The following is a 23764-nucleotide window of genomic DNA, read 5'->3' as shown; positions in this document are numbered from 1 at the left end:
TGGGCTGGCCGAAATCTTCCATCAATATTCTATTGGCTCAAAAGATGATGGGTGGGTTTATTACCTTAGGATACGCCGCCGCCGAGAGAAGATAATTAAATATACACCGGACAAAGACTTAAACGACGACGATTTTTTCTGGGTCTCTGGGAATTTTGAGGATTTTGAAGCCTAGATTCCAGGCCGACCTATAAATTGGAAAAAAGGAGAGCCTGGTAATTTAACTTCGGTCTTCTTTCTTGCACTTTTTTATTTCGGTTTGTTAGTCTATCAACCGAACTAACAGTTCTTCCTTCGCAGATTCTGCCCACCTTCATTCCTTATACAGCTATCCAAACCTTGCAACTTTGCGAGCCGCACTACGATATCTTGAACATAATTGGGCCAAGTTGCTGAAATTCGAGCCGACCTACCGATACAGTGGTCGCCGGAAAGCCAGAGTAACCGACTTTCTACTAGAGGAGGGCCCAGAACCGGACCCATCCTTACCTCAAATCAGATTAATTCCACTTACTGCTGAAGAGGAAATGGCAAAAAGGAACAGAGTCAGAGCGCTGTTAACCGAGACAACCAGGCCCGAAGCAACGCCACCCAGTCAACCGCAGCCTGCTGTTGTAGCCCTCCCTTCTCAACAGCCGTCCTCTTCCCGCTGAACCAAACGCGCTCGGACTGCGGAAACCGAACAAATTTTGGTTGATGAAGAACCTGCTCTTCCGCCGAGCTTGCCACCGAGCCCCCAACCGGAGCCTTCTGACCGAAATACTAGTAGCTGGGCCCCAAAGCTTACTTTCAACGACCGAGACATCCAAGATTCAGACTCGGTCGTTGCCGAGAAAGACCACCAGTTGGCCTTCAATCTGGCCAAGAGTGTGTGTCTCCCCAAAGACATGGAGCACCACCAAAAACAACTGAATACCGAACTGAAGGCCATCCGGTCTTCGACCAAATCCATGATTCTGGTAAGTAACTTCGGTCGTCTTCTCTGTCTACTTTCTTTTTCTTTTTTTTTTTATCTTTACTTCGGCTAAGGGGAAATCTTTGCTTTGTCAGGCCATTCAGAAAAACCAAATCACTCATAGGAAGGTGCTGGAGCTTAGGAAAATAACAAGGCAAGCCGCGGCAGAGGCCGAAGCAAAAACGACCGAGCTAGAGGAGGCCAGAAAGCAAATGGCCGAGCTACGAGGGGAGGTCGGCAGACTGACCGGACTGGTTAGTTCGGCCGAAGCCGAAAAGCAAAAGACTGCCATTGCTCTGAAGAACAAGTACCTGCGCGAGCTGGTAAAACTTGAAAAGAAGAAAGACGCCGAAATATCCCAGGCGAAGGAGAGCGCAAAAGAGGCCGAGAAGAAAGGTTTCAAGAAGGGAGAGGATGTATACGTCAAGCAATGTGAGGCTGCCAAGGAGCTGTTCTTTAAGTGCGGCTGGAGGGGAGCCGTTGAGAAGCTCGGTCATGATCCACAGACCGAGGTTTTCAACCCTCCAGCCTACCGAACTCCCTCCTGGAATATGCAAATGCCATGCAACAGGAGTTTCTTGAAGGCTCAGATTCTGATGAAGACTCTGCCTCTGAGGATACTCCGGTTGTCAACGTGGATCAGGCAGTTCGGCCGGAGCCCATAGTGGAAGATCTAACTGTTGAACAACCAAGTGAAACTGTGGTTCCGACCGAGACCACTCTTGCGATTGAAAACGAGCTTCCGCCTGAAACCGGTCTTCATGTTGATGCTGATGCTGCCTTTGATACCGAAATTGAAGATCTTTTCTCTTAACTTTGTACTTTTGTCTTTGTAACCGGGCTATGCCCCTCTGTAATTACTTTTCAATTAATGAAAATTTTGTTTGGACTCTTATTCCGGTTTTGATTTGTATACTTGCACTTGTAATGTCTTCTATTATTCTGACTACCATTCCGGTTTTAAATGGTTAAACTAACTATGCTTACCAGCCAACCACTCCTTAGCCGACATAATTACTTCGGCTGAGGAGTACTCAGAGTTGGTTTAATCCAGCCAACCACTCTTCAGCCATGCCCATACTTCGGCTGAAGAGTACAAAGAGTTGGCTTAATCCGGCCAACCATTCTTCAGCCATACCCATACTTCGGCTGAAGAGTACAAAGAGTTGGCTTAATCCGGCCAACCATTCTTCAGCCATACCCATACTTCGGCTGAAGAGTATAAAGAGTTGGTTTAATCCAGCCAACCACTCTTCAGCCATACCCATACTTCGGCTGAAGAGTACAAAAAGTTGGTTTATTCCAACCAACCACTCTTCAGCCATACCTATACTTCGGCTGAAGAGTACAAAGAGTTGGTTTATTCCAGCCAACCACTCTTCAGCCATACCCATACTTCGGCTGAAGACTACTAATGGTTGGTTTATTCCAGCCAACCTCTAAGTTAGTTTTTTCCAGCTAACTTAGAACATTGTTTGGTTATTCCGACCAAACATCCTGTAGCCTGGATCCTTATCCTGGGCTTAGGAAGGGTGTTGGTTTATTCCAGCCAACCGCTAAGTTAGTTTTTTCCAGCTAACTTAGAACATTGTTTGGTTATTCCGACCAAACGTCCTGCAGCCTTGACCCTTATCCTGGGCTTATGAAGGGTGTTGGTTTATTCCAGCCAACCTCTAAGTTAGTTTTTTCCAGCTAACTTAGAACAAAAGGTTTGCAATATTCCTATCTTTACTAAAACTAACTTTTATAAAGAACAACTCATGCTGAAAACGAATTGGTTGTCTTATTGAGAAAAAAGAAGAAATTACATGGTTGAAAGAAAAAAAAGCTAAAAATAAAACAACTTGAGATTGGCCGTGTTCCATGGCCTAGGGATTGCTTTGCCGTCCTTGTCTTCTAGGTGGTATACCCCTTTGCCTGCTAACCCAACCACTTTGTAGGGACCTTCCCAGTTTGGCCCTAACTTGCCATCTCCTGGTACCAAGGTGTTTCCCATTACTTTGCGCAGTACCCAATCGTCGATCTTGAATTGCCTTGGATGTACCTTTTTGTTGTATTTTCTAATTAACTCTCGTTGGTATGAAGCGATGTGAACCAGTGTTTTTTCTCTTCTTTCTTCTGCAAGGTCGAGTTCCAATGTTATGGCTTCTCCATTTAAGTCTGGATCAAAATTTTCGCTTCTAATTGTGGGGAGGCCAACTTCTAGTGGGATTACTGCTTCCATTCCGTAGGCTAAGGAGAATGGTGTTTCTCTTGTTGATCGTCGAGGTGTGGTGCGGTAAGCCCATAAAACATGAGGAAGTTCGTCCGCCCATTTGCCTTTTGCTTTTTCTAACCTTTTCTTCAGTCCATCCAAGACAACTTATTTGATGCTTCTGCTTGGCCATTTGCTTGGGGATATGCCGGTGTAGAATTGTAGAACTCTATCTTGTATTCTTCACAAAAGCTTCTAAAGATTCTACCGTCGAACTGAGTGCCATTGTCTGAGATTAAGGCTTTTGGTATGCCAAACCGAGGGATGATATTCTGCCAAACGAACTTCTTGACATCTTTTTCTTTGATTGATGCCAAGGCTTCTGCTTCTACCCATTTTGTGAAGTAGTCTGTTACTGCGAGAAAGAACTTTCTGTTGCCGGGTGCTGTTGGAAGTGGGCCTACTATGTCCAAGCCCCATATTGCGAAAGGCCATGGGCTAGTTAATGGTAGGAGTTCTCTTGCTGGTTGATGTATTTGGTGTGCGAATTTTTGGCATTTCTCACACTTCTTCACATATTTCTCCGAGTTTTCCTGCATGTATGGCCACCAGTATCATTGTGAAATGGCCCTGTAAGCTAGCGATCTTCCTCCTTGATGGCTTCCGCACACTCCTTCGTGTATTTCGAACAAGAATGCTTCCACTTTGCTGGGATGAACACACTTTAGGTAAGGTCCTGAGAATAACTTCTTGTATAATGCTAAGGATGGGGAGAGCCAAAATCGCTGTGACTTCGCTCTTATTCTGTTGGCTTCTTTTTTCTCTGCTGGTAGGATGCCGTCTTTCAAGAACAGGATGATGGGATCCATCCAAGAGGGGCCTAGTTCTGTGCAACATACCTCTCCTGCTTCGGGGTCTTCTATGCTTGGTCTAGGTAGGTAGTCGATCAGTAGTGGATGGGGTATGGAGGTATCTGCCATGGAGGCGAGGCCTGCTAGTTCGTCAGCTCTGCTGTTTTCCTCTCTGCCGATTTGTTCTATCCTTACTACTTCAAATTTTTTGATCTCTGTTCTGACCAACTCTTGGTATTTGGCCATCCTATCATCCTTTGCTTCATAGTCGCCAGAAATTTGGTTTACTACCAGCTGTGAGTCGCTGTAGACCATTACCTCGGTGGCCTGCATGTAGTATGCTGATTTGAGTCCTGCGAGAAGCGCTTCATACTCCGCTTCATTGTTTAAGGACCATGCCGGTTGGATGCTCCATCCACAAAGAGCTTCCACTTCTCACCAACGAACAACTTCCAGCATGTGGAGGGGTCAGATGATGTCGTGGGGGTCAAGAATGGTGTTTTTTTCAAGGTCCATGCTTGTTGTCTCCCCCTTGTCATCTGATTGTACCAAGTCCTTTTTTGCCGGAGAGCTTTGGTTCGGTGTAGCTTCTGCCTTGCTATCTTTAGTCTGGTCTGCCTTGGGGTCTGACTGAATACCTTCTACTAGGGGTTGCGCTATTCCGGCATCAACTTCCGTCCCTAGTTCGGTTGTGTCAGTTAGGTTGACTGGGCAGATATGATGACTTCCAGGGTAAACTCTGCGACGAAGTCTGCCAAAGATTGGGCTTTTATTGCGGTCCTAGGTTGGAACTTGATGTCGAATTGTCCCAACTCTACTGCCCACTTCAAAATTCGTCCCGAAAAGTTTGCCCTTTCAAACAAAGCTTTTAGTGGGAAAGTTGTGAGGACGACTATGGTGTGGGCGTGAAAGTAGTGTGCCAATTTCCTGGAGGCCATCATCAAGGCTAATGCCAGTTTTTCCAGTGGCAAATACCTTGTTTCGGCTCCCAGCAATATCTTGCTGACATAATAGATGGGTAAGTGTTGAATTCCTTCTGCACGAACCAACACTGCGCTAACTGCGTGCTGAGAGACTGCTAGGTATAAGAAGAGTTCTTCACCAAGTACTGGAGTAACAAGTAGTGGTGGGGAAAACATATACTCCTTCAAGCTTTCCAGAGCTTGGTCGCATTCTTCGTCCTACTCAAATTTGGCCTTTAAGGCATGGAAAAATGGTCGTAGTCTATCTGACAACCTGCTTATGAACCGGTTGAGTGCAGCCGCCATGCCGGTGAGATGCTGCACTTCTTTTACTGAGTTTGGTCTCTCCAAATCCTGGATTGCCTTGATTTGGGAGGGGTCTGCCTCTATACCTCGGTTGGTCACGAGGAAGCCCAGGAATTTGCCAGATCCTACTCCGAATGCACACTTGGACGCATTGAGGCGCAGCTTGTGCTTCTTCAGGATCTCAAACATCTCGCCTAGGTCTTTCAGATGGTCATTCTCATCCTTGCTTTTGACCACCATGTCGTCGATGTAAGCCTCCATTATTTTGCCCAACAATGGTTCAAACATCTTACTGACCATCCGTTGGAATGTTGCCCCTGCGTTCTTCAGGCCGAAGGGCATGACCTTGTAACAGTATAGTCCTCTTGGAGTCGTAAAAGATGTGACCTCCTGGTCTGATTCATGCATGGCGATTTGGTGATAGCCTCTGTATGCATCCAGAAAGCTAAGTCGGTTGTGCCCCGCCGTTAGGTCCACCAGTTGATCTATCCGAGGTAGGGGAAAGCTGTCTTTTGGGCACGCCTTGTTGACGGTTTTGTAGTCGACGCACACGTGCCACTTGCCATTCTTTTTTGGCACTACGACTGTGTTGGAGATCCATCTTGGGTAGTGCACCTCTCTAATTGCTCCTGCTTCTAGCAGGTTACCTACTTCTTCTGCCACTATTTCGGCATGGTGGAGTACCAATCTACGAGTGCGTTGAATGACCGGTCTGGCGGATGGGTGGACATTGAGTTGGTGACTGATGAAGTTTGGATCAATGCCTGGTATGTCGTAGGGCGTCAAGGCAAACACTTCGATGTTAGAGGTCAAGAATTCCAAGACCTCTAATCTCTCAGTGCTGGTCAACGACGAGCCAAGCAAGAAGAACTTATCCGGGTTCTTCTCATCTATTTTTACCTCCACCAAGTCCTCTACCGCTTTTTGATCAGCTTCTTTGCCGACGTCCGCGAATAGTTTATTTCTTTCGGGTTCCTCCACCGAATGAACGTATCCTTTGGCAGCGCGGCTGCCATTTACCATGGCGAAACACTGTTTTGACATGATCTGATCTCCATATACTTCAATTATACCGGTGTCGTTGGGGAACCGCATTACCTGATGGTAGGATGACGCCACCGAACGCATGGCGTGCAGCCATGTTCTGCCCAAGATGATGTTGTAAGTGGAGGGGACCTTCAATACCCAGAACTCCACTTGTTTTGTTACGCTTCCTGCTCTGACTGGAAGAATTATTTTGCTGACGGGCCACTCTGGTATGGAGTTGAATCCAATTAGGGGAGATACTGCAGGCGCCAAGTCTTTGTCTTGTAGTTTTAGTTGTTTAAATGTGTCGTAGTACATGATTTCACATGAACTATCCTGGTCAATCAGAATCCGCTTGACGTCAAAATCCTTGACTCGGAGAGTGACGACTAGGGCATCATTGTGAGGACAGTATATTCGATCCAAGTCTTTATCCGAAAAAGACATAACATTTGTTGCCTCTGTCTTCCCCTTCTTGATGGCAGGTTGGGCACTTGACACCTCTCTAAAGTGCTCAGCCTTCTTGATTGATCCCCTGAGCTCGCATATACGCTCAGGCTCAAAGACTCCATGTATTACATTGATAATGCCTTGAGGTGGGGCGTCGATTGGCATTCCGTTGGGGTTATTGTGATCTTGGGGGGCTGGTTGCGTCTCTCCTTCAATGTATTTGTCAAAGTGGCCTGCTGCCACCAACTCTTCCAAATGTTGTCTCAATGGTGTGCAATTCTCCGTGCGGTGTCCCTTTTCTTTGTGGAAGGTGCATCGCGATCTTTCGTCATAGTCCTTCTGGGTTTCTCCTAGCTTGGCTGGCCACTTGACGAAAGGCTCATCTCTTATTTCGCTAAGAATCCGATATATCGTTTTCTTGAATACCGTGGTTATGGCAGTACGGATTCTCAACCATCTTTTATCCGGGTCTTCTCCGTTATTTCGTCTGCCACGTCCGTTTTTGCTCTGACGGTCTACTGTATTGACCTTCGCTGAGGTCTTCTTTTCTGGTGCTGCGGTCGCACTAGATTTTGCTTTGGCTCGTGCGCCATCCTCTTCTACCCTGATGTGTTGATGCACTCTTTCCATCAGGGCTTCCATAGTGAGGGGTGGCGTCATGGTGATCGAGTCCCTCAGTCTGTTCCCAACTGGAAGGCCTCTTATATATTGTGCAATGGCGAGATTGGTGGGGCAGTCCCCAATCTGATTGAATGTTTCCCAGTAGTGACTGTTGTAGGATCTTAGGGTCTCTTTATCGCCCATGTCGATAGAGAGTAGCTGGTCGATCTCCATCGGAGTTTTAGTATTTGTCCGAAACCTTGTCACGAAGGCTTCTGCCAATTGTGCCCAAGAGGCTATGCTGCCTTCTGGGAGTTTCTCGAACCAAGTCAAGCCTAGGTCGCCAAGGCTTGATGGGAAGAGTATGCACATTAAGGCCTCGTTTCGCCTGTAAACGGCCATGACCTGGCGAAAGTGGCTCAAGTGTGAGTATGGGTCCGTCTTCCCTTCATATGTAGTAAATTTCGGCTGAAGGAAGCCTGATGGTAGGGGCGCGTTCTCGATTGCTGGAACAAACGGCGAAGTCTGTAGTCTTGCTAATGCTTTGTCCGTTGGTTCGTAGGTAGGGCGCGGTATTGGCATTCCAACCTCGACGCTTCCATGCGTCCGAGGAGCCAACCGCTGTAAGGCAGAAATTCTGTGCGGATCCCGCGCCCTGGCATCCTCCTTGCATCGTGCTTTCTCTTCGAGCACGGTTCGTAAGTCGGATGATCTGGGTAATTCTGTCTGTCTGGATCTAGTTCGGTGAGAATGTGAGGGCCAATATATGCTTCCTTCAGTGTATGATCTTTCAGACTTCGTCCTCTCAGACCTGGAGCGATGAGTTCTGGAAGACCATGATTGAGTATTGCCAGTCCTGAGGCTTCTACTCTCTTCTTGTGAGGGTGTAGTATTCCTACTACGACTTTCTGAGTGGCGAGGGGGCGTCTTGTTTTTGCGCCCCTCTCCTGTCGCCACTTCTTTTTTCTTCATCTGGCGTTTTAAGGCCTCCATGTCCGCCGCCATCTTTCTTATCAATTCATCTTGCTCTTTCACGCGGTCTTCCAGAGCTTGAGGGTCAATCCTCCTCCTTTGCCTGTCAAGGCTTTGTGAACGAGAGCGATGGGGGCTGTTATTTCGCCTTCCCCTAGTATCCCTTCTAGAGTTATGTCGTTGGGGCTCCAAGTCCGCCATGGGAGGGACAGAAGGTAATCCTTCATGCCTTGCGCCCTCATCTGGAGTTAGTCCGTCGACGGCGAACTGTGGCAATTCTTTAATGTGCGCCATTGTCTTTTGAAGAGGAGGAGCTTAGTCAAGAGGTTTCGTTCTGTCTGTTTTTCCCACAGACGGCGCCAATTGTACGGGGAAGAAATAATTCTGTCACACCCCAAACCCGCCCCTAGAAGTTTGGGCATGACCACTTCAGAAACGGACACTTAACCTGTTATATATAACATATGGGGCCTGAACGGAAGCATTAAATATCAAAATTTGACAATAGAAACAAACTCCATTGAGCTACTACTATCATGCCAGGATCACAAACTTTAAACAGACAAATAAAATCTAAAACATACACCTGAATATCGGATATATACGCACATATATACAAGCCCAGCTCTATAATTGGGCATACATCAAAAACATTTCGGAAGAAAGTATCATACACATTTCAACCTTAGGCCAATAAGTAAAGCGTAGCGCCAAAAGTTTGTCAAGACTTCACAAAAATATGAGTGGCTTCATCTAGAGTCTGGGCACTCAAAAGTTGACAAAATGAATGAGCATCATGGCTCAGGATTAACCACTTGGTTGTTTACCTACAGAAACAGACATAACATAAAGTGAGGCAAACTTAGTGGGTAATAGTACTTAAATGCTCGATTTTCACATAACATCTAGCAACGCATACTTAAATACAAAGATCACGCAGTTAATCTGTTCCTGTTTTCATTTCAAAATGGCCTTAGGCCCAATCGTGAGACATAGTGGCTTAAAACCCTTGAACACATTAATATTAAACTTTTAAACATGATGGCATATAGCCCTTGAACATATGGCATGGAGCCCTTAAACATGGTGGCATATAGCCCTTGTACATATGGCATGAAGCCCTTGTCAGAATGGCATAAAGCCCTTGAATATATAGATATATGAACTCAAGAGGTGTCTCACACGGATTCTAGAGGTGACTCACATTGTAGCACTTAGTTCCGTGTAGCACTTTGTTTCATATTAGAATGGCATAAGCCCTTATCAGATTGGCATTACAGCCCTTATCAGAATGTCATTAAGCCCTTAAAACATATTGGCATTAAAGCCCTTGAAACATATATATATCTATATGAACCTAAGAGGTGTCTCACACGGATTCTAGAGGTGACTCACATCGTAGTAATTAGTTCCGTATAGCACTTTGTTTCATTTTATAACAACTTATACAGATGGCCATGAGCCTCATAACTTTCACAGAATGGCTTTTAGCCTCATAATTTTCACATATGTATGGACTCAAGAGGTGTCTCACATGGACTCTAGCGGTGGCTCACAATGTAGCACTTAGTTCCAAGTAGCACTTTGTTCCATACCAATAATTAGCAGGTCTTACAGACCAAACCACAGATAAATGTCATACTATAAACGGAAATAAATTCATACATATGCATTATGCTTGAATCATTAACAGAAATCAGAATTCATACTTACTTATACTTAGCCTTTTAATAGCGCTGGCAAATCAATAAAAAGCATCCTTGTTAGTTCCATAAAGAAATTCCTCAACATTGTGAACTTATAGTACACTTGAACTTGTACATATGTAAGCATGTAACGTAGCTTGTAACATACTTAAGCTTGTATCGTACTTAAACTTGTAACATACTTAAGCTTGTAACGCATTTAAACTTGTAACATACTTGAATTTATAACATACATGGACTTATAACATACTTGGACTTGTAACATATATGAACTTATAACATACTTAAACTTAAAAACTTGTAACACATTTAAACTTGTATATACTTGTACTTGTAACCCTACTTAAACTTGTACATATTTGAACTTGTCACATATATAAACTTGTAACATTCTTGAGTTTGTAACATTCTTGACTTATAGCATACGTAAACTTATAACAGACTTAAACTTAGAACATACGTAAACTTGTAACTTAATTATTTGAACCACGGTATTATTACCCCTGGGTAAGGGCCTTGTGCTAAAGATGATGTGAATACTTCTACATATATGAATAATCATTCATTAAGTTAATAGAAAACAGAGCATTTCTTGTTATATCATATCATTATCATGCGCTTAACAAAATAGAATAATTCATATTCTTATATGGGTTGCATACTGATGGTAAACCTTTACATTCATATCATAGATTCTAAACGATCTTGGGTCCCTTCGTAACATAATCTTAGATTCACACAAATATCATTATTCAAGGATGAACATAGGTTCCACTTATTCTTTAAGAAATAACATAGCATGCTGATAAATAACAAGTGGCTAATATTCGTCATTAACAGAACATAAGGATTCCAAAATCATACCAACGTACGCGAAGCTTTCAGCGTTCATATAAGTTCACATTGCTTTCCAATTGTCATAAATGTTCGTATAACACTTACAAGGAACAGAGCATTAGCGACAATAATTGTCAACAGTAGATAAAATGTACATTTTTGTATTACTACTCACAGTGATCAGCTCCCGGTAGTAATAGGACGATGTCCTCGTCTCGACCTACAAGTACAGCGCACAACACATAATATGAGATTATACTCGATCATTTACTTATTCTCTTTGATCATTCAATCAATTAGCCATGGTGGTACCAAGCTCATTATTCCTTAATAAGTTATACTCCATGTCACAGAAACAGGAGAAATCAATGGAAAATGGTTTAGGTGAAGAAATGGTATAAAATTAGTTGACAAAAAGTGAATAGTCGTCACTAATTTGGGCATAACTATTTTTGTATTTAGAATTTGGGAGTGAGACCACTTCCATTGGAAACTAGACTTCCGGGGCTTGATTTTAGGCTCAAGAATCACTCAAAACGGAGTCCTGAGGCAAAAGATATGCTTATTCAAAGATGGCTGGACAAAGCTGTCTCCCGCACGTGCGGGAAACAGGGCTGCACGTGCGGCTCTGGGCAGTGTGCAGTCCGAAAATGGCTCTTTTTGCTCCAACACTTGGTTTTTCCATTTTTAAGCTTGGTTCTTAACATAAATCACTCAAAAACATGTAGAATTGCCCTATAACATGATAAACTAACATCAACCAAGTGTAATTTCATTTCAAACAATTCAATCTTTGTCTCAAAGTTCAAGAGTAATGCTTAATCTTTCATGATCTTCAAGGTTCTTAAAAACACAACCCACAACCCACAATTTCACACGATTCTTGCATAATCTAAAGTTTATTTCATGATATCCATGAGCTTGAGCTCCACTCATAAACAAAATTAAAGAACTCAATTTCTAATTCCTCAAATTAGCTCAAGTAAATACATAAATAAACCTTAACCCCAAATGGGTTTAAATCTTCCAAGATCTCTATGATTTTACCAAATTGATACTTTAAACACAAGATTTCAAGATAGATTTTTATACCAAACTCAATCTTTGTCTATCTCTTAGCTCTCTTCAATTCCTCCAAGTCCCATGGGTGATCTTCTTTCTTTTCCTTCAATTCTCTTCCATCATCTTCAAGGCCTCCATGGATGTTGGGAAAATTGACACTCTTCCCTCTCTCCCTTTCACGGTTTCCTCTCTCTCTCTTTAGATATTTTGTTTTTTGACTCCAAAAGTATGAGTTCACCACTTATATAACTCATACACACCTATATATTTAATTATACAAGCTTTATCACAAATAAGGAGGGCCAAACACGCCCTTACGAATCGCGAAAAATTAAATTTCAATTAAACTTTCCAGATGACTCTAAAAATTATGATGATCATAAATATGTCCCCTATTCTGGTTTCTGAAGCCTCTAAGGCCTTTAATTTGCAGTGCCAAGTTAACCACCCAAACGCACATTAACAAATCAGACAAATTAGATTTCCAATTAAGTTTCCCAAATAGTTCTAAAAATTTTCATTAACACATCCAAGTCCTCAATTGTGATTTCTGAACCCGTAAAGGTCGGTAATTTCAATTTTACAGTCGTGGCTCAACAAATAATTCCTCAATTTGAACACATATCAATAAATCAAAATGCATTAACCCATAAGGCCGTAAAGGTAATCTCTAATACGGATTTTGGGGTTGTTACAAATTCTTCTCGTATAATCCTGTTGACTAAGTCCACGCTCCTCCGTACGACGTCACTTTGTCACCTGAAAACACAAACGTGAGCTAGCCGACGGGTGTGTGCCGGAAACCTCTCCGATGCCTAAGTCAGAAAACTTGACAAATAGACAAAGCTCAATGTATTCAGGAAGCAAAATTGTATGTTGTGTTATGTTACCTCCCCCAAGGTGATGCTTGTGAGCTTTTATAGGTTTCGAGTGGCCCAATCCTAGTAGGACTTTTACTCCTCCATGTAGAGTCCTCCTAGGATTCATGCTCCTATAGGATAATGCTTATCCTTTTACACCCCCCACTGCTTAAACCAAGTGGGATGGTTTTCACCATGGCCGAACTACCATTTTTGACCGAAGTAAAACTGGCTATGCTGAGCCACAGAGTAGGCCGAACTATCCTTAGTTTGGTTCTCCCTTTACTCCTCCTTACCTCGGTTCTCTCTTGTTCAACCCATGGTATGTTCGGACCGAACCAACGATTCGCGACCGGTATAATTCCAAGACCGGTATAACTCTAAGACCGGTATAACTCCAAGATCGGTCTAACTTTCAAGTTGCTTCCTGACCGAAGTAGCTTTACAATTCCTGAGCCGAGGTAACTTCATCTCTTCTGGCCGGAGTAACCTTATCTCTCTCGGGCCGGAGTAACTTTTCGGCCCTTTTTACCCAGTCCTTACTTTGAGCCATAAAGTCTATCTCATAGCTCGGCCCAATTTTTACCAAAAATTAGCCTCTCACATACCATATTTGCAATTTCAACATACATCATACAAATGCTTCAATGCACCAAATTCATTTTACATACCTTATTTGCAATTTCAACCTACAAATATTCATCACTGAATAGTGTAATATGTATTCTGTAAGAGCAATCAACTTTACAATATAAGGAACAATAAAAAAATGTCATATAACAGAGCACATATTTATCATGGAAGCACATATGGTAACGAACACTAGAAAAATTATTACCATGTAAACTGAATCACAAATATATCCAGGTCACCTCCAACAATAGAAAACCAACCGATACAAAAGTGTATCCAAATGAAAGAGATGAACTTTGGTAATGAATATGAAAAGTTAGTTTGAGATGGAAAAATAATTTATAGCATAATTTAAAGCAATGATATTTCCACTCCCCTTTAAACTTTTCACACTCCATTTTTTGTCTTTTAGCCTCTCACAAGTGGAGTGTGAATATCTTGGTTTTCCTAAATTAGTAAATTTATATTCTATATATAAAAAAAAAAAACTACACTCAAGAGACACATAACAAAAAATTCTAATAACAAACTACTCTCAAGGGAAAAAAGAACCCGAATTATAATTTTAAAAATTATTTTTAGAATTATATATAATTTTGATGGTATTTAAAGTTTGATTTATTTCGAGAATTATACTTGTAAAGCGAATCCAAATACAAGATTAAAAAAAACAAAAAAGACAAAAACTTAGCTATAACTCAAAGAAGCATCACCTTCTTCCCATAGAACTTAGCTATTACAAAGGAAATAGGGGAACTTACTGATAAGTCCCATGTACTAAGTTCAAAACCCAGCTAATCCCAAAACAAAATACTTGCACCAATTAGTCCAATACATTTTTAATTGTTACCAAAAAATCCTTTTTTTTTTTTTTTAATTTACAGACACTGTTCACATCTTACTACTGTCGGACTTCCGTCAAACGGTCGCCGGAGACTCGTCGGAATGTTCAACATCGCCGGAGACTCGTCGGAATGTTTAAAACATGTTATGAAACTATAAAATTTTACAGTTCTAAAAAATGTTATAAAACTGCAAAATTTTACAGTTTTAAACCATGATTCATTCCAGCACAAAAAAAAAATTTTGAAACTGCAAAATTTTACAGTTTTCACCGCCTGTAACTAAAACTCGAAAATTACTTGTTCAGAATTCGAAAATTTTCTCATTACAAATCTGTGTGATATCTGTACAAATCTGAGTCATTACAGATCTGTTTCAATGATATTATAGATCTATTTCATCATCAACAACAACAACCATAGATCAACAACTATCTCAAAAAAAATCTGTAAATAGAGAGAGAAAGAGAGAGAAATTGACAAAGATATATACACAAATCTGTTCAATTTAAGCACAGATCTGAGGATGAGCGTCTTCTTGTTCTTGTTCTTCATCGTCTTCTTGTTCTTGTTCTTCATCGCCTTCTTGTTTGACTTTAGGACTGAGATTAGGGTTAGAGGAGGAGGCGTAAAGAGGGAAGCAAAAAGCAGAGAGAGAGAGGGGAAAGGACTTTTGGGTGTACTAAAAAAGTTATGGGATTAAATGGTGTCCACATGTTCCACATGGGACCTATGGGTAATTTTCCCTAACAAATTCAAAAACTAAGGCTAAGTTTGACATATTATAAAAAAGTTAAAAAGTCAAAAAATTATTTAAAAAGTTAATACTATTCACCAAAAGTTAACAATTACGGCGGCACAAATCCCAATTCTAATTTTTCCCTACAAATCAATTTTTACAATTTTTTATTACACATTTTTCCATAAAAAGTCAAAAAATTAACCCAAACATCCATATTTTCTTCCTCAATTTTTTAGTCTTAAAAGACAAAAAGTGCACTTATTTAGGACACCTCAAACAACCCATAACTCTTAAAATACTGTACATATCTCCAATTAATCATATAAAAAAAAAAAAAACCCAATAATAATATACATAAAAAAAATACAAAAAGCAATCGGCTTTATGAAGCATTAGTCTATATGTATTTATATGAAGGGAAATCGATACCATCGATAGATAAATATGAAGAAACCCCTCACCTATTTTCAAAACGACATCTTTTGGATGATCTTAACTCACAAAATCGAACTAGATTGTTCCTAAATCGAATTAAAAGTAAAAAATTGAAAACAAAATTGCGCAATAAAAACCTAAATCGAAACCAAAATTAGTCTAAAAGCGTTGATATAGAGAGAGAAAGAATGAGGAGAGAGAGAGAGAGAGAGAGAGAGAGAGAGGAAGGGTTGATATAGAGAAAGTAGTGCCTTCTTCACTTGGTGTATATCTGCTTTGCTCCTCCCTTCGACTCTTTCTTTCTCTCTCTCAAAGATTCAAAAATTAATGCTCAACTGAAATAGTTGAAAACAAAAGTCATAGTGAATGTAACTAAATTGATAAAACATAGCCAAATTAAAGTAATTCAAACCAACAATAAAGTTTTCAACCATGAACAGACAAAGAAATTTATGAACAAACCAACATAGAAAAAAAAAATTAAAAAAAAAATCAAGAATCGATTACCTGGAAGAGAACTTTGGGGTGCAAAACAGAAATAGGGGGGGGGGGGGTTTGAGAGCAGAGGAAGGAGAAGAGTTTATAGAAGATGATTTAACCCCTTTGTTTTGGGAGATAGAATGGAGGAGATTGATAGTGAGGAATTGTTAAATTATTTTCATATAAAATAATAAAATAAATAAAAAAATATAAAAAATTAAACATTATATTTTAAAAAAAATTCTCAATATATAAAAAATAAAAAAATTTCTAATCCCCTCACTATTTTTCTAATACCATCTCTACCTCCTCCTTACCAATCCCCCTTTCAAGGGGACTACTAATACCAAGGGACTAATAGTCCCCTCTCCATCTCTCAAAACAAACACATTCATTAGTAATACCAAAGGATTAGTAATCCCAATTCCCTCCCTATAACCCCAAACAAACGGGGCCTAAGCTTCTTGGTGCCTTTTGATTAAAAGCCGAAGAGGAGAAATAGATGAAACCTCTCTCTTCCTTTTGCTTAGAAGCCAAAGAGTTAGAGCTAAATGGTAAAGTGCATATTAATATATCAGCAATGTTAGGTATTATGAAAAATAATCATGAAAGTTTTGTGATCCTTGTATTATATTTAGAATAAAGCACCACATACTAATCAAGATAATTCAAAGATCATAAATCTTTCATGATCATTTTCATAAATTTTTTTCATGATTCCTAACTTTTCTCTTAAGGCCGTGGCTTCTGTCCAGTCCGAGATCGGACTAGACCGTGCTGTTGGGCCCATGGAGGCCCACCACGGGCCCCGTTTTGATAATCTGAACCGTTCAATGTGTAGAACTCGTCGAGTACTATATGCCTGTAAAAAATCACGTAGATCGGATATCGATAGCTATGTGAACAAAACAGTTTTTTTATCAACCGTTAATTTTTTCACCGTCTATTTTTTTATACAAAACTGATTTGATCACATAGTTATCGATATTCAATCAATGTGATTTTTTACAGGCATGTAGTACTCGACGAGTTCTACACATTAAACGGTTCAGATTTTCAAAACGGGACCCGTGGTGAGCCCCCACAGGCCCAACAGCACGGTCCCGTCCAATCCCGGACTGGACAAGCTGGACCCTTCTGTTAATATATTTGTTTTCTTTTTTAAATATTTTTTTTAGTGTTTGGTGCCAGAGTGAATTTTGTTTTCGTGCCTATTGTTTTTTTGGTTATACCTTTCACAGTGACAATTGCATGCCATGTAAAGTGAAATGTGTTCAACAGATAGCATCCGTGTTTCGTGTATATTTAATTAATAGCATGTCATACGTATGTTGTCATGTCACGAACCCACTCTTAGAGGTTTGGATCATAACTGATTAGTAATCATGAGATTACCTACGGTTTCAGGCAGAAATCAAATCATATTTAATTATATGGGGCGAGAAATAGAAGCTGAATAATAAAATTTTGTCCAATAAGATGAGTATATATGGCATAAACAGGAACATCTTATATGCTAATAACTCATAGTCATACAACACACCTTGTTTGAACATTCATTTCAGACTCGAGGCACAAAGACTTAAACACAAAAGTATAATTCATGATCTTACAAAACTTAAACTTCTTATAAACAAAAGATGGTCAAGTATGACCAATAAAAACAAAACAAAAGACAAAAGCCTCGTGCGTAGGCATCGTTAGCTGACTCCACAAAAACTTGGTAATCCTTTCACAGGCACACTAAGGCTGGACATCTCGCAGCTCACCTATATACATAAATATAATGGAGTGAGCGATAGCCCAGTGAATAACATCCAAGTAAAGAAATTATATGAATGAGTTCTAATATTAAACAAAATCATTCTCATAAAAGTTTCGTATCATAACAGAACGATTTCGGGTCCAATATATTACAGAACGATTTCGGGTCCAATATATTACAGAACGACCTCGGGTCCAATATATAACAGAATGACCTCGGGTCTAATATATGACAAAATGACCTTGGGTCCAACATATAATAGAACGATCTCGGGTCCAACAAATGGCAGAACGACCTTGGGTCCAATAATTTACAGCTGCATAATGATTATTTGGTCTACTCATAGCAGATAATCAAACTTATCAAATATTCAAAACGACCTTGGATCCATCTTGTCAAATATATGGAATGACCTTGGATCCATTTCAAATATACAGAATGACCTTAGGTCCATCATATACGTTTATAATTCATCAAACACATTTGTAGATATCATGTTGATCAGATAGATAGAAACTCATACTTACAAAATCATAGTTTCGGAAAAACTTACCACATTAGGACATTCATAAAATAGAGTAAATGAGAAAATATATTTACTAAGATATTACTCACTATGATTCTATTGCTGACACATCCTTGCGGATGGTACTACACAATCATAAACATAAACACATTGAATTACTTTGCTTAACCGAATTGTTCTTTAACTTATTCAACTCTTTTAAGTCTTATTCTAACTCATTAATTCATTTGGGATGCACAATATATGCCTAAGAATACAAAAAAGGGAATGCGAATGCCAAAATGGGTAGAACATGACTTTCAAAATATACTGAAATAGGATAGTTCGCTCGAGCGCAACATTGGTCGCTTGAGTAGACCACTAGGTCTGCAAAAGTGCTGGATGGTCCAAATATAGGCTCGATGTTTGCTCGAGCCAAAGTGTAAAATAAAAGGCGGTTGCTCGAGCCAACTTCAATTGTCTACAAAAATACTGGATGCATGAAATGTGCACTCGAGCGATAGATTGTTCGCTCGAGTGGTGGGGTAGAATTTTGGAATTTCTAGAACATAGTAGAACTTCAAAGCTCATAGTTTAAAATCATGAACTTGTATGGCTTGTACACAACTTCTCAAACACTTAAAACTCTTCCATAAACATCGATACAAGACTAATTCTCAAATCTCAGGGTCAAACTTCATGAATTCAAACTCAAATGATCATGCATGTAACATTTAACTTCAAATTCTTTTCCAAAGCTTACAAAAACATGGAGATTAGCTTCAAAACAACTTAATTCTTGAATGCATGCATGATATGATCCTCAATCCTAACATGGATAACAAAACCTTGTTCAAAAGGATGAAACTCAACAAAACTATGAATGCATGTATGAATTAGCTTCAAATTCATCATCCTTAACTCATTTATGGTATTTGATCATATGAGCTCTTGAATGCACATATTTGTTAACTTAGATTCATAAATTAAGGTTCAAATACATACCTAAGGTCTTCAATAACACTTATTCTAGTAAAATTTGAGTTGTCTTCCTCAATTCTTCAAGCCTCTAGACAAAACTCCAAGTTCTCTTGCTTCCCTTTCTCTGACTTGCTCTTACTCTCTTCTAGAATGTAAATTTCAGAATTTTGAGCTCAAGAATGCTTAAGTCTCTAACTTAACACACACACACACACACACACACACACACACACACATATATATTTATAAGTTGATTAGCTTTAGATACTAATTATGGCTTAAGCTCACTAAGTATACTTAAGTTAATTAATCAAAACTTAATTTTTCTGAATTGAATCAAATTTTAATCAAACTCCTCATTAGGCTCCAAAAATTTTGCCGATCACAATGAACTAATCAATTTTGATTCCTGTCGCCATTAAGGCTTTCGATTTTAGATTGTCACAAAAATCATAACAGATATTCTTACGATCAATAGATGTGAAGTCGAAAACTACATTAATCACATAATCAACATTTAAATTCACACCTAGCACACAAGCACATGCGTAATTAAAGAATTAAAAGCATAATATGTGACGGGGTTGTCACACATGTCATAGAAAGTTTCATTATTTACGGAAAACATTAGAAGCTGTTAAAAATTCATCATTATTAGCACTAGCAGTGTAGGCGATTGACATGCCGTTGTGAGGATATTATTTACGACATGCGAAAAAAAAAAAAAAACAAAACAAAACAAAAGGTGTGAAAGTGAAAATTTACGACTTGCATTTATTGTATGTTGTTGATGTGATGCCATAAAAATTCAATTTTGTTGTAGTGTTTGTCAACCGCGGTTGTCACCATTGTCAACTGACATGTCAACGGGCATCTGCCCAAATGATAGCCACGTCCTAGATGTCTAGTGTGTCAATCGGTGTAGACAAATTCGGGCAAACCCAAATTCAGTAGATGTAACATTATTGTTAGCTAATGTGTTATTTATCAGAGTTGGTACTTTTGACATTTGACACTCGAAGTAGAGAATTTCTTTATGTTTTTATTATTATTATTGTTTGGTTTTTCATTGCTAAATTCAAATATTAGAATAAATGAGTAAGCTATCTATCATTGTTTTTCCCTCCAAAGAAAATGACATGTTAATGAAGGAAATCCCTGATGTAAAATATAAATAAATAAATAAAAAATCCAAAGTATGACATGAATATCCGATTACTGAAAAAATAAAGCCGTTTGGTTGTCTTGTGGATTCGCCAATATCATTATTTAATCAAAGGAATTTATCTGCTATGCCAGATTCAACATGACAACTGTGCCAGTGTTTTGAAGTGGAAAGAAAATTTGATTTGATGTTTGTTGTGTACGTTAGAGTGAGATTTTGCTCACAAGGACCAACAATTTACTTCACGATGTCCATTGCTGTCTCCTTTAGAGATGGCTTAAGTACAAATCTTGACTTCATCCAACAATTATGACTCGAAATCTCTCATTTTTGACTATTTGAGCATTCTTGTTCCATGGAACGAATGGGAGCTTTTGGGTTATATTGTCTTTTACAAATCAAGAATGAAATTTCAAAATATTTTGACTAGAATAGGCAGTGCTTAATTACTGTAAGGCAATGTAATGTGGTTGCACATTGATGTGCTAAGAGAGCCCTTTCTCGCTGAGTCTAGTAGTTGGAGTTCTTATTTTTCCCTATGAGGAGATAAATCTCTCTTTTATATAGGCCAGCTAACCTTTTATTTTTAATTAAGCCATTTTCCAGTTGACAATTTTTTTTTTATAAACTCTGTGATCCTTTTGATCTTGTGTTACAACATGACAAGCTTTTCTTGAGAAAACCATTCCACAGTCCAAATAAATGATTGTTAATTAATTAATTAATTTTTAATTTTTTTTTTTTTTTTTTTTCAAAACGACATAAATTTTGCAGCAAAAGGCCACTTGACTATACTGCATGGAAGGAGAAAGGCACATAGTAAATAGTTGATTTTGACATATCATAACAATCTTATGTTTGCTAGTTAAAGACAAGTTGTCCATGATGCCACTGAAGACATGCTTAATGCATCATATTTTATCCATCTTACACTTCGACCTATAGACTCGCAGTTAATAATTCTTAAACTGAAGTATTTATGCTACATAAAGCAACCTAATGATATTCATATGAATCATACAACACCTGGTATTGTGTGCTTGTCATACTACCCTTGAACGAAACTTAAACTAGCACTTCAAAACGCCAGTTTGGTAGAAAATTGAGGCTTTTTTTGTTATTATTTTTTTATCTTATAATGGATTCTTAATTTTCATTATAATAGTTGGTTGTAGAATACAATACTATGTTGCAACTTACAGTCTTCTTGGGTTGTTTTAGGCCATGGTAACCAGATTCTCATCCATCTCAACGAGAAAGCTATCAAACGCACTAAAGATTCTCACTTCTGATAAATGCATGGTTGCAACGAGTGATTACGATGATTTCCATAAAACAGTAAAGCGACATATACTCACAAATGTTTTGGGACCAACTGCACTGGTTCGTGCCACATAGTTCTCCTCAAATACTGCTTTTGTTTTGCATATTTTGTATTTGTACATTTTACAAATATATGATCTCAATATACAGAAGCGACACCGAGGCCACAGGGACACCTTGATAGATAATATTTCAAAACAATTCCATGCTCATGTGAAAGACTATCCTCTTCGAGCTGTATCCTTCAGGGAAATCTTTGAATCTGAACTTTTTGGATTAGCAATGAAAGAAGTGAGTTTTTTTTTTCATTAATACTCATCTTTTCAAAATCCTGCACTGGAAAAGTGAGAGGTAAAACTAAGAATAATCAGAGAAATGTAATGGGATTTGCAGGCTCTGGGGACTGATGTGGAATCTATTTATGTGGATGAGCTTGGAACCACTTTATCAAGAGAAGAGATGTTCAGGGTTTTGGTGAAGGACCCAATGGCTGGTGCAATCGATGTAGATTGGAGAGACTTCTTCCCATACTTAAAATGGATTCCAAACAAAAGTTTTGAAATGAAAATCCAGAAAATGTATTTCCGTAGGGAAGCCTTGATGAAGGCCCTGATCAGGAAGCATAGTAAACGAGTTGCTTCTAGCGAGGTAACCATTGCTTTGCCCTTAACTAAACATTCTTTTTGAACTTTTTTAAGTGGTGTCATGGCCTAATAGTTACATAACTTGGGCGGGATTTTAAATCAGGAAGTGAATTCTTATCTCAACTACTTGTTAGCTGAAGCGAAAACACTGTCGGAGAAACAAGTGGCTATGTTGCTCTGGGAGGTGATTATTGAAACATCGGACACTACTTTGGTCACAACGGAATGGGCCATGTATGAACTTGGAAAGAATCCAAACCTGCAGGTTGTTTCAATCTCTAATCTATTATGTATCACTCTGTTTAGAGTACGCAAGTGCCTTTTTTTCTAACTGATTTTTTCATGTAACACTGCTCGACTCTGACTGAATCGGACAGGATCGTCTCTATCAAGAAATTCAAAGTGTTTGTGGCTCTGAGAAGATTACAGAGGAAAAGTTGTGTCAGCATCCATACTTGTATGCTGTGTTCCATGAAACATTGAGAAAGCACAGTCCTGTTCCATTAGTTCCTATGCGATATGTCCATGAAGATACACAACTAGGAGGATACTATGTTCCTTCCAATAGTGAGGTTAATTATTCTTCACTTCTCATCTTGCTATTTTTATTGTTATTGCCAGCCATTTTAATCCTGAACTATTCTGTGTATGTAGATTGCTATCAACATTTATGGGTGTAACATGGACGAGAAACAATGGGAGAATCCTGAAGATTTTAACCCTGACAGATTTTTTGACAAGAAATCTGATGTCATGGATTTGCACAAGACAATGGCCTTTGGAGGCGGAAAGAGGGTGTGTGCAGGTTCTCCTCAAGCAATGCTAATTGCGTGCACTGCAATTGGTAGATTTATACAGGAGTTTGAGTGGAGACTCAAAGATGGGGAGGAAGAAAATGTTGGTACTCTAGGGCTCACCACTCAGAAACTTCATCCATTGCAAGCAATTATAAAGTCGAGAAATTGATGATTATGTAAGCATGCCTTATTTTATCTACTGTATGCATGTGGTGTGGTGCTTTAAGTCTACTAAATAATTGTTTTTATTTATAGTATGAATTTTCCCAGTCATTTTGACATGGCTCCAGTGTAATGCAAATAATGCTATGTTATGCAATAAGTTCGAGTATTTTACCTAGTGTTTTTATTAATAAAGTGTAAATTTGTTTGCACACATGCGAACAATACAACCACCTCATTGGTTCATTTTGTACTTTTTGTGACTTCAACCAATGAGATGACATGTATTCTTGACTTTGTGTAAATGAGTTATGCTCAAGGTTGCAAGTTATTCTTGTCTAATGCATAATAAAATTTACAGAAAAATAATTGAGTTCAATAATTTATCACAATTTAAAAGACGAGATTTTCTTTTTTCCAAATATATGATCACGGTTAACAAAAACAAAAGAAAATAGTATCTATCACGGTTTTTCACAAAAACTAAGATATTTTATATAGGGTAAATT

The 23764-nt window shown here is 39.1% G+C and overlaps 1 protein-coding gene and 1 long non-coding RNA gene across 2 annotated transcripts in view; one reads left to right on the top strand and one right to left on the bottom strand.

Annotated features, from left to right (window-relative positions):
• LOC114314457 (ent-kaurene oxidase) overlaps positions 1-23438 on the top strand; it is a 29848-nt gene extending 6410 nt beyond the window's left edge. The window contains exons 3-8 of the mRNA XM_028260940.2: positions 21551-21712; positions 21803-21943; positions 22046-22300; positions 22400-22561; positions 22674-22868; positions 22951-23438. Coding sequence (XP_028116741.2) covers positions 21551-21712; positions 21803-21943; positions 22046-22300; positions 22400-22561; positions 22674-22868; positions 22951-23262 — 1227 coding nt within the window. The 3' untranslated portion in view covers positions 23263-23438. The remainder of the gene's footprint in view (positions 1-21550; positions 21713-21802; positions 21944-22045; positions 22301-22399; positions 22562-22673; positions 22869-22950) is intronic.
• On the bottom strand, positions 14695-15979 carry LOC145792325 (uncharacterized). The gene is made up of 2 exons (XR_014331709.1): positions 15941-15979; positions 14695-15768 (listed from the first exon to the last, which is right to left on the bottom strand). It is a non-coding gene; the product is annotated as an uncharacterized LOC145792325 (long non-coding RNA).
• Positions 23439-23764: the final 326 nt, after the last annotated feature.

Source organism: Camellia sinensis, chromosome 6 (genome assembly GCF_055761805.1).
Source record: "Camellia sinensis isolate YWXY chromosome 6, ASM5576180v1, whole genome shotgun sequence".
NCBI lineage: Eukaryota > Viridiplantae > Streptophyta > Magnoliopsida > Ericales > Theaceae > Camellia > Camellia sinensis.
Note: the sequence above shows the minus strand (reverse complement) of the source record. Positions and strands in the feature narration are given on the sequence as shown.